The sequence below is a fragment of the Rhynchophorus ferrugineus genome, unplaced genomic scaffold (assembly GCF_030347505.1).
Source record: "Rhynchophorus ferrugineus isolate W39M unplaced genomic scaffold, kcgeb_rfMv2 rfM11, whole genome shotgun sequence".
In the NCBI taxonomy this organism is placed as follows: domain Eukaryota; kingdom Metazoa; phylum Arthropoda; class Insecta; order Coleoptera; family Curculionidae; genus Rhynchophorus; species Rhynchophorus ferrugineus.
Genome location: NW_027472590.1, coordinates 24,941,933 through 24,954,176, shown reverse-complemented (window position 1 = coordinate 24,954,176; position 12,244 = coordinate 24,941,933). Strand labels below are relative to the sequence as shown.

Here is a 12,244-nt window from a genome sequence, read left to right as displayed (position 1 = left end):
ATACAGTTCAATTGGTTTAAAGAAAAAGTATTTCCCATTTTTTCAATCAATTTCAATCAAGTTAAAAATAATGTTGGTGATTTTTTGAGTGTTCATTTTTTATTACAGATATTGTGATTATGAAATAATTAATTTTAATCACTTCTATATCGATGATACAATCAATAACCATCATAAAATGATTGCAAGCAATTAGTAATGCAGTTAAATTGATTTAAAGAAAAAGTATTTCGCATTTGTTCAATCGATTTCAATAAGCTAAAAGTGATGCTTTTCAAAATATGAGTGTTTATTGCGGGTGTTGTCATTATGAAATAATTTTTTATCGCGAGTCGTCGTCATTTTGCGACTATAGAATAGTACGGTGTTGATATAAATGGGACATATATATATATATATATATATATATATATATATATATATATATATATATATATATATATATATAGTAATAAATTAATAAATAAATGAAATTAATTACACAAACACGGGGACGTACAGGTCTACAAACACAACCATAACGAAGTAGAGGTTCTATCCAGACAGTATACATCAGCACCCATACCGAAGTGGTAATGGTTATTTGGTCAGTAACAGTAAACTTAGCATAGACCAGATTCTACGGAGAAAATCGATTTCTCGTAGAAATCTGAGGAGTCTGCCTGTATATTCTCTCCTGTTAAGGCATTTCTAAAATTTTGCAGACCATACTTAGTTCTAATCTGGGTGAGCCGTGGACAGTCGTTCAATATTCAGTCTAGAAACAGGGGCACGGTGACAATATTCACAGTGAGCAAGCGGGCTCGAGTGTGACTACCGAGTGACCGTGCGAGAAACGACAGTGGCCCAGTCTCAGTCGATTAAAAGCTACAGGGCATGGTGACGAAAACACGACGGAAAAAATCAGCTCAAAGAGCCTGTTGCGGTTGGCCTCTTGGACCCAACGACGTTGTACCTCGTTATTTGTGAAACAAGATACGAATGGGATAAGGTCAGTATGGGCACAAACATCCATGATGGGGAGGGGAGAGGAGGCTAAATAATTATTTCTAGTGATTGATATTTTGAATATAAGTTACATTTGTTAGAATATTAACATCTCCTATATTTTTATGATATTTAATTTCCTGACGATTTTATTACAAATATAGGCTTCTTGGAAAATTTTGACAGGAAATATTTGAAACTGATTAAAATTTTCGACACATACAAAATGAACCACGATTTTTGAGCCCAAATCATTGGATGATTATAAACATATGTACACACAGCCACAAAGATTCAGTCTTGGTTTGAAGATGAACAGATTATCCTCAAGCATCTTTTCTGGCCAGTACAAGTGCCAAACGTCAACGTAATTGGATCTTTATTGGAAGTTTTAGAGCAACGAGTCAGTAGAACACAACATTTATCCAGTCCTTTCCACAATCACTGAAGAAATTGTCGGATGTTTTGTCTATTTAGATACTATTCAGCTAAGAATTGCAGCTGCTTTAAAAACACACGTTGCCTTACACCTTACTACTAAATATACATCGCGTATCATGCAGGTTTTATTTTATACTTTTTATTAACGTTTTCCAGTATAAAATATATGCAACACAGAACATGTTTGGCTAAACTGCAACACAACAGTGCAATGGCCAGCTTGGTGGCGCAGTGGTAAACTCAACAGGACGGTCCTCCTACTCTTACGATAGCCGCGGGTTCGAATCGTGCTGAGGCATGGTCGTAAATTTATGCCGTGATTGTTTAATATTTGTGATTGTCCTAGGCAAGAGTGTAAAATCCGACAAGGAAAATGATCCCAGTCACGCCAGTAACCAGGCTGGGTAAGACCGGATGTCTTTTGGGATGATTTCTAAGTTGGAGGACCGTGGTTTGAAGCCCACGTTAAATAGTAAGTCCAGTTCAGCTAAACCCATAGTTGGTAAAAGGAGACATATAGACATTAAAATATGTGAAAAGAACAACACTGTAACACAAAAAACTGACTGATACTGATAATGTTTGGGTCTCAATATTTGTTAAAATATTTTTTTTGTTATAAAATCTCTCTAGTGTCAACCGCAAACTATACGTATTTTCGTTTTTCCCGTAAGGATTTCTTGCAATAGTGGTAACCTAGAAACGGCTAATTTCGTTTTTGGTCGGTGTAAATAGATTTAAGAGAGATCCTACAGAGAGAGGATTTATTTTTTAATTTAATATGTATTACTAACAAAGTTGTTTGTGTTTCCTATAAAAGCAGGGTTATATATACATATTTTTGAGCTAAATGTAGTGTGATAATTTGCAGATACAATAAAATATATCTGTTATCAAAATATTATTTCTTGACTACACTATTTGACAAATATGAAATTTGTTGTCAAATAATATCCACATATTTACTAGTACTAACATAATATTAACTTGTTTATTAACAAGAATAAATATAGGACTTCGAATACTATAGTACATTCAACAAAACAGTGAACTAACGTCATATAAATATATAAATTCAAAACCTTACAATGTTGCCGCATCAGTTTCAGGTTTTATCGCATCAATTTTGTGTTTAATATATAAGAACATTATAATCTAAATAAAATAATGAAACAAAAGTAATGTTATCAAGTACAATTTGTATTAACATTAGAGTACATCCATTTATTATATTAATTCGTTCTTCTTCGAAATAACTGATTAGAGACGTAATCTGTTTCTACCTCTGACTATCTAATGGCTTCGACATTTTCAGAGTAATAAAACAACCTTTACCAGTTTATAACCTGTAATTATTACTACTAATGTTTTCAAGAATTTCGCAAACCAGGCAGTTTTTTTTTGTGTTTTGCTCTTTTAACAATTTTTCTTGTAGATTGGGAGCCTTATTCAGTTAAATTATTAGTGTCCTATATTTCATACAGATGGGCCAATAATGGCTTCGTTAGACTGAAATAGTTCTTAGGAGATCGCTCTGAACTGATTTTGATGCACTACTGAAGATGCGAGCTGACTCAGATTCCATAGTACCAGCGCCTTTTCACGAATTATCTCTATAACTGTTGAAGAGTTTTTCCATGACTTTGGGTTCCATACCCAAAACTCTTCCGATTTTGGCTTTTTGAGTCATCTCCAAGATTATTAATACTAATAATTTGGCGTTTTTAATGTTTAATGGCCTCTTTTCGCCTGCTTTGTCATTGATGTCAAAATGGCCACCAAACACCAAAACCAGTATAGAAGCATTGTTGCATAATACTGCTTCTGTGTAAATAATGCGATGCGTAAATACTACTCAATTTATATGTTAAGTCTTGTAATATAACAAGTCAATTGAAAAGTCCCCGGCCTGACATATAGATGGCACTAATATAACTAAATCCATATGTTCTTTCGTTAGCCCTGATCCTCAAAAGATGCGTGTATAAATTTGATAGCTGTCGGATCATTAGTTTGTGAATTATATCATTTTGAGTGAAGCAACTTCTGTTATTGTGAATAAAATGGATAAAAAGGAATTTTACGTGTTGATAAAATATTGGCTTTTGAAGGGAAAAATACTCTTGAAACAAAAACATGGCTTGATGCCGAGTTTTCGGACACTGCATCAGGAATACCAAACATCAAGGATTGGTATGCTCAGTTTAGACGTAGTGAAATGAGCACCGAAGACGGTGAACGTAGTGGACGCCCAAAAGAGGTTGTTACCGAAGAAAACATTAAAAAAATCCACAAAATGATTTTGAATAGCCGTAAATTGAAATGGAATGAAATAGCAGACACTCTAAATATATCAACCGAACTTGTACATCATATCATTCACGAACATTTGAGTATGAGAAAGCTCTGTGCAAAGTGGGTCCCGCGCGAGCTCACTTTTGACCAAAAACAACGACGAGTTGATGATTCGGAGCAGTGTTTGAAGATGATCAAGCGTAATAAACCCGAGTTTTTGCGTCGATGTGTGACAATGGATGAACCCAGAAGTTCAGTCGACAGTCATCCGAGTGGACTGCACACGATGAACCCGCTCCAAAGCGTGGAAAAACGCATCCGTCGGCCGGTAAGATTATGGCGTCTGTATTTTGGGATGCGCTTGGAATAATTTCCATTGACTACCTTGAAAAAGGAGGGGCCATCAACAGCGACAATTATACAGCATTATTGGACCATTTGAGGGACGAAATCGGTGAAAAACGGCCGCATTTGAAGAAAAAGAAAGTCTTGCTTCACCAGACACTGCAAAGTGTCACCGATCAGTGAAAACGATGGCAAAAATCCATGAATTGGCTTTCGAATTGCTTCCTCATCCACCGTATTCTCCAGATTTGGTTCCCAACGACTATTTCCTGTTCTCAAATCTCAAAAGAATTTTCGCTGGGACGAAATTTTCGTCGAATGAAGAGATGATCGCCGAAACTGAGACCTACTTTGAAGCAAAGGACAAACGTACTACAAAAATGGTATCGAAAAGTTGGAGGCCGGAGATTTTTCAATACAGTTAGTTTCAATGTTTAATTCTTATTTATTAAAACTCCTTTTACTTTATGCTTATGTCGTTTAGATACAATCGCAAACGCCAAGATTTGTATATTTCTTAAAATGATTTCACAATGGCAAAGAGGCAATACCATTTCGAATATCTATTTGGACATACTCAATGTCGTACATAAATAAATTTTTTCTGTCTGTATTCATTGTAACATATTTATAGACTGAATATAGTCTGGGTTCATCACCTTCAACACTGACCGTGGGTTTGCGATCACATACACATAAAGAAGCGAAGCGTTCCGGAGTACTAAAAATGGTTGGCATTATCAAATACCCAGTAGGACAATAAACGAGACGGATGTACTAAAAGGCCGAATTAAACTGCAATGAATACCCTATTCGCGTGCGCATCAACGGTTGTATTTGCATACCCCTACACCGTTTCGGATTTGTTTGTGTATACAATTGTAAGCGATGTTCGCAGTGAGTGTATTAACAACGAAAACGTTGTAATTATATTGTCGCCGGTTATCTAATGGGGATAATTAGATTTGATTTATTGTTCTTATCTAATATTTTCCGTCTCTGTCGAGTATCCAATGAAGCCGAATTTGTTATGATTCATTATCTTTCTGAATGAAAATTTATCAGTTAATGGAATCAAACTTCGGCGAATAACAAATCTAAGGTTGTAAAATTATCATTGTCTTAATCCTATGTCATTATTATAACATATGACAACGAATGAGTGTATTTATGACTAAAAAATGGTCTAACTAATATTATTATTAATTAAATTATACAGAACTATTTTGTAACTATTATAAAAGTGAGTTTTGTCTGTTTATATCTTCTCGATATTTCTTTTGCCTAAAACACAGAGAAAGACAGTGTCCATTCAAGGAAATCATAAACCGTTCCGAATGTTTATGATCTTCTAATTTTGAGTCCCTAATTTTGTTTAGGTTTGAACGAGTACGTTAAGGAACTAGGCTGGATTGCCGCTTCTTTCCAATTGTAGAGTTTGTCGCCTTTGCGAATATTTAGCATTTACCATAAATGGCAACATTGTTGATTTTTTTATCGGGGGTTGTATTTGTCAGATGTGATGACGTTCTAGGGATGATATGATTTCATAAGAGTTCATTTCTAAAGACGCGACTGTCAGAGTCACTACGTTCTTCGTATTCAGTTTATTTTGCTGTGATTTATAATCCAGTTTTCTCTTTTTAATTGCCATTTATGATTTATTAAATCTCCATTAATTGTTTTCTAATTATTATCCTTCACATATTATCCTGTATTTATTATTTTCTATTTGTTATCCTCTATTCATTGTCCTCTACTTATTTATTTGTTGATTTATCGTTACTGATGTATAGTTACGATCGATGGATAACTTGAAGCATCAAAAGAAGCCGAAAGTAGTTTCTGCTAGCTCTTGGTGGCAGCGTTTCTAGATTGTGGCCTTTAGCTTTCTCCCTAGTACGCATTGCACGTTCATCATAGTTGGATCTGGATATGGAGAAGTGAGTGCACAAAATAGCAACAGTATTGTTAATTTTTTTATTTAATTGAGAATATAGCTTTATCTTAGCATTATTTTTAGTCGTCAGTAAGACATACAAGCTGGTACGTCGTGCGTTATTTTTCCTTCGTACCGTGCGCACACGTCATACTTCATCCAAGTACAGTTTATCATTACCACCAATTATCGCTATTATTCAAGATGTTAATGACCAATTCAATCAAGAGTTATTGTATTTTAAGAAATGACATTGTAAAAATGGCTTTATTTTTTATATTTTCCTCCTTTACTCCTAAAAGACTCAACATTGAGCACCAATACCATAATAGATCATAAAATCGATGTTTACTTATATGTTTCTATGCATTTATAGAAACATAAAAGTAAATATATATATGCAATCTCGCAACATTACTATGACATTGAACATAGTTCATAAAATATATAAAATAAAAAGGTTGTAATTAAGAAATGGCTTTCAAAATATTAAGTTAAATTTTGAATAAGAGCATGTAAAAAAAAGTGAACTATTTAAAATTGTTACTCGGTAAATGTAAATGAATTATTTCATTGATTTTATATAATTTACTTTTTTAGAAATAGGCCTGAAAAAAAAACCGAGATGACATGAACAATAGGGCTACAGGATATTATCACTGTATATTCCATCTAATTGAATTGATATGCGGTTTGCCACACCCACGAATTACTACAATGGATAGGAAGACATGGTCGGGAAGGATATATAAGCAAAAACTGTTTAATTATGTGTAAAGAAACATTATATACAATAACACTTTTAGTTTGAACGAAGAAGACACACGGAAGAAGAAATTGACAAATGGCGAAATCATGTACAAGTGTTAGATTGAAAAATTATCAGCTCAGCTATTAGCTTGAATAGGGAGTCATAATAGGGATTATGATCCAATGCTGACAATTACCAAAACAGTGTAATAAGACTAGAAACAATTAAAGGTGAGTATATAATTAAGATAGTATATAAAACTTTAGAGATACATATTATAGAATAAGAAAGGGTCGTGTGCATAGATATGTGTGTACTTGTTCGGAATATATATGAATATTTGGTTATAATGTATGAGGAGAGAATGAATACTAACTTGTTTGCGAATATGGTAAAAGCATTAGGGAGAATACAGAGATTAAATCTAATTTTATCAAAAAACAAGTACACATATAGTAACGTAAGAAACTAAGGAAAAATATAGTTATATCAAAAGGACTTGGCAAAGAAACACTGCAACGAAGGAAACAATATATACGATTGTTAATTAGGTAGATTAAGCCTCCAGGGGATACCACAGGTGACATGGAAAATAATTTAATGTAAATATAGTAAAACAACTCTAATCTACAAACTATTATGGATATATAATTAACTGTAGTTTAAATCCTTCAATAATATATTCATTAGATGTACTATAATGTTAAATTATATTTGATAAACTTATATTTGTTTCATTATTTTATTTACATTAGACTTTTGATACATACCAAATCCAAAATAAAGTTGAAGTTGATGTGCCAAAATTGTAACTTTGTTTTATAAGACATATTGATTTATTCATATATTTATCAATTCACGATACTATATAATATTCTATAGCAGTGAAGTTACGTTTTTGTTATTATAAACGGTAACATAAACCATGCCTTAGTAACAATATAAAATTGTTCCCTACCAAGATTATCACTGATTACATCGATCGAATAAAAATCGAATCAAAATATGTCAATCAGATGTCAACCGACATGTCTCGATCGATTTCGAGAGCGCCAACATTTTTTTTGTCTAACTGATTAAAGCCATAAATGGTTGCATAAACATTCAAGGTTATCAATAATATCACTCATTAATCGTTTAAGCTAATCAACAACCTTACACTATTAATTCAACTATTAATAACTTAACTACTTAAACTATTAATTGTTTTCGTCTTACCGATTTTCCGAAAAATTCACCTAGCGTGAATATGACAATACCATTAATGGGTATACCAATAAGGCCGTAGAATATCATGAAAATCCTGGTGAACATTGTGGTGGGAGCCAGATTACCATAGCCTGAAAATATAAACAAATATTGATGAATGTAGAAAAAATTGGCACATATATTTATCGCGAATAGGCACTTTGAGAAACTTTAGTTCTTCATGTTACTCAACATTATATTGATCAATACAGTATAATCGTGTCCAAAAATTTGGACAAAATGAGAAAATGTTAGGACAACTGTTACTTTTGCTGATGATAGGACAGTACTAAAGTAGCAGAGACAGTAGAGAGTTTAACCCAGAAGATCCAATCTTTTCTTGATAAAGTTGCCATTTAGACTACAAAATTACGAATAAAATTAAGCAGTATCAGAAACTTTGCCAATTCCCATCAAGGAAGACTAGGACATCGTGTTAACAGGGAAGCATTCAGATTTCTGAATGCGGAAAACGTAATAAGACGTTTCAAAGAAAAAAATAACCTTCTGGTCTACTAAATTTTTGAACACTACAAGATTCAGGGAGATATATTACTTGTAGTTGTTTGTTAGTAGGTTAAAGTCAGTTTAAAGTTAATTGTAAGGTGGATTAGTAGCTTTAATAAATGACTAAAGAAAATAAAAATATTTTTAACAAAAAAATTGAACCGACTTCAAAAAATAAATAAGGAACTCAATAAAATTTTAAAAATAACCAAACTTTGATTTTTAACACAAAAAAACATTTTAAAATAATATATGTACATAATAATCATTGCAATAACTAAATAAAAATAAACAAAACCTTATTTAATCTATCTACTACACGTATTTTATATTCTACTATATACACACAATTTAGCTTAATACCTTCCTAAACCTATCTATCTATTGAACAGATCAATTGAAAACTCCCCGGCCAACCATAGTAAAACACATTTTTTTGGCAACTTTAGTTTTTTTTACTCAGCATAATTCCCTTCAAGGGTGATACACTGATTATAGCGACCCTCCAACTTTTCGATATCATTTTTGTGGTACGATTTGTCCTTTGCTTCAAAACAGGCCTTAGTTTCGTCCAAAATTTCTTCCCAGCAAGCATTCTGAGAACATGAGATCTCAGAATAGGAAATAGTCGCTGGGAGCCAGATCTGGAGAATACGGTGGATGAGGAAGCAATTCGAAGAAGCAGCATTTTCTTTTTCTTCAAATGCGCAGTTTTTCGGCAGTTTCGCCCTGCAAACGGACTAATAATGCTATCTAATTGTCGCTGATGATGGTCCTTCCTTTTTCAAGGCAGTCAATGGAAATTATTCCATGCGCATCGCAAGATACAGACGCCATAACCTTGCCAGGCGACTGTTGCATTTCCCCATGCTTTGCAGCGGGTTCATCGTGTGCAGTCCACTCGGATGACTGTCGATTGGACTTCGGAGTGAAATTATGGAGCCATGTTTCATACATTGTCACATATCGATGCAAAAACTGGGGTTTATTACGCTTGATCATCTTCAAACACTGCTCCGAATTATCAACTCGTCGTTGTTTTTTGGTCAAAAGTGAGCTCGCGCGGCACCCACTTTGCACAAAGCTTTCTAATACCCAAATATTCATGAATGATATGATATACAAATTCAGTTGATATCTTTAGTGTATCTGCTATTTCATTCAATTTCAATTTACGGTCATTCAAAATAATTTTGTGGATTTTTAAATGTTTTCGCCGGTAACAACTTCTTTTGGGCGTCCACTGCGTTCACCGTCTTCGTTGCTCATTTCACTATGTCTAAACTTAGCATACCAATCCTTGATTGTTGATTTCCCTGAGGCAGTATCCGGAAACTCGGCATCAAACCAAGTTTTTCTTTCAACTGAATGTTTTCCCTTCAAAAAGCAATATTTTATCAACACGCGAAATTCATTCACAATAGCAAAAGTTGCTTCACTCAAAATGCTATAATTGACAAACTAATAATCCGACAGTTGTCAACTATATACACCCATCTTTTGAGTTGACAGTTGACCTTGTTACAATACAACCCAAAACCAAACATTTATATTAATTTAGATTTCTTTTGTTCGTAATTTAATTTTTTGTATATGTAACAAAATTATATTATTTTCGTTGTATTGTGTGGGCTCGGCACCGATTTCATCAGTTGGTAATAGTTAAAATAATATTGTAAATAGATAAATATATTAGGTTAGGTTTAGGGATTTAAGTATAGATTAGGGTAGGTATTAAGCTAAATTGTGTGTATATAGTAGAATATAAAATGCGTGTAGTAGATAGGTTAAATAACGTTTTTGTTTATGTTTATTTAGTTATTACAACTATTATTATGTATACATTTTATTTTTAAACGTTTTTTTTTGTTATAAATTTAAGTTAGATGATATTTTACCTTTTAGTGAGTTCCTTACTTATTTGTTGAAGTCGGTTCAATTTTTTCTAATTACAAATAATTAATTCTTCTCTCTAGTTAGTTAGTTAGTTACATATTTACTAAATAAATTATGCAGTTATTTTCTTTAATATTACTACTTTCCGCACCGGGAATCGCACCTTCGACCTCCGTTTGGGATTTAAACGCTTTAATAATTGCACCTCAGAAACAACTGGCTACAATATTTCTACGAAGTCTTATATGCTATAATTAGTGCTTAAAAAGCAAACTGAATGACTTTCGCACTGAACGACTTCTGATTTTCCATCACATCTGCTCAGCAATAACATTATACCCAAATATATTATAATTTTAGATAACAAAATATGTAAAAACTTTGTACGTGCTTTTAAAATTTGAGTGTTTCCCTCGATTTACCTCCTTCCCCCAACAGATCCTGACTTAGTTCCAGTGGGACTAACTCGGAATTGCACTCTCTTTTGAACAAAAAAAAAATTTTGAATATCGGCCCATAAGTGATGGAGAAATCGGCGAACATACTTAAATATATATATATATATATATATATATATATATATATATATATATATATATATATATATATACAGCCGCACATAGAACCTCCTCCTTTTTCGAGTTTTGATTTATCACACTAAAATATTATTCAAACCTATGACTAATATGTTGTTACAGTTAGTTAAATATATTTAGCGCAAATTTAAAAAAAATAGTATATATTTTATTCTATTTATTAACTTATTTAAGTATTCCGAGTCATTCTTCACTTTGTATTTGGAGATTGTGATGACCATTTTATTTTCTCAAAATGTATTCGTTCCCTTTCGCCCTAGGAATTCCTAACATAATTTTGACAAATGCTTAAGATCATTATCTTTTTGAAAGACTTTGATTAGATTAGAAAGACCAATTATGTTCACTACAGAAGGAATTGCATTTTCCTGAAGTAAAAAAAGTAACCATCACGCCACCAGCACCATGCTTGACGGTCTGCACTGGGCTGTGTGTAAGCTTCTGCGGCCCGTCCACATTTATTTTTTTTCATTTAATTTTTATTTCCATTATTCAGTGTTTTAACCCACTCCAATCTATTTTTCTTATGAGTATGAGTTTGTTTTACTTTTTTGGTTTTAACCCACTCCAATCTATTTATAGGCATCCTCAGCAGTGAATAGTGTTGAAACCTTTTTTTATCTCGTGTTTAATTTAAAGTAGCAGAAATTTGACAAACAGTTAAATACAGATTTCATTTCGACAACATAATTTTACTGGTTTGTTTGTACAGACACTTTCGATTTTAATTTCCTTCAGTTCGTTTTCATGTAAAAGTAAAATTACCTTTATTATCTTTATATGAGTATTTATTATTCCATTTTATTCTATATTATTGCCATTTAAGCTAATCTAAAATAACATAGTATATCATTATTGCTTCAAAGTACAGATAGCATTCTGCTGTTCAACAGACATCTATTTCCTTTTTGCCATTTTAGGCGTCTATGAACTGTTGTAACTATGATATAAATGTCACAAATTACAGTGATTCTAAACTAATAGTTTTTGAAAGTGTAATCCTATATCTAAATGATTAGACCAATAATGTTGAATATAAAAGTAAAGAAGGCCGTCATTTTTAAAAAACCAACAACTGGCGGTGCAGTCCTTGTGATTATAAAACACGTGTATTCGTTTTTTTCCGATTAAGCAGCAATAGAAGCAATGATTGACAAATAGAAACTTTGTTCAATAAATCTCACTGGAAGCCAAGTATGGAGCTTCTTTTGATATCCGGTGCTAGGTAAATAGCCCAAA

At 32.7% G+C, this 12,244-nt stretch overlaps 1 protein-coding gene across 2 annotated transcripts in view; it reads right to left on the bottom strand.

The window, feature by feature from the left end:
* Ork1 (Open rectifier K[+] channel 1) overlaps positions 1-12,244 on the bottom strand; it is a 35,470-nt gene that overhangs the window by 4,587 nt on the left and 18,639 nt on the right. For both annotated transcript variants that reach the window (XM_076417715.1, XM_076417714.1), the window contains exon 4: positions 7,977-8,098. In XM_076417715.1, the coding sequence (XP_076273830.1) occupies positions 7,977-8,098 (122 nt within the window). The remainder of the gene's footprint in view (positions 1-7,976; positions 8,099-12,244) is intronic.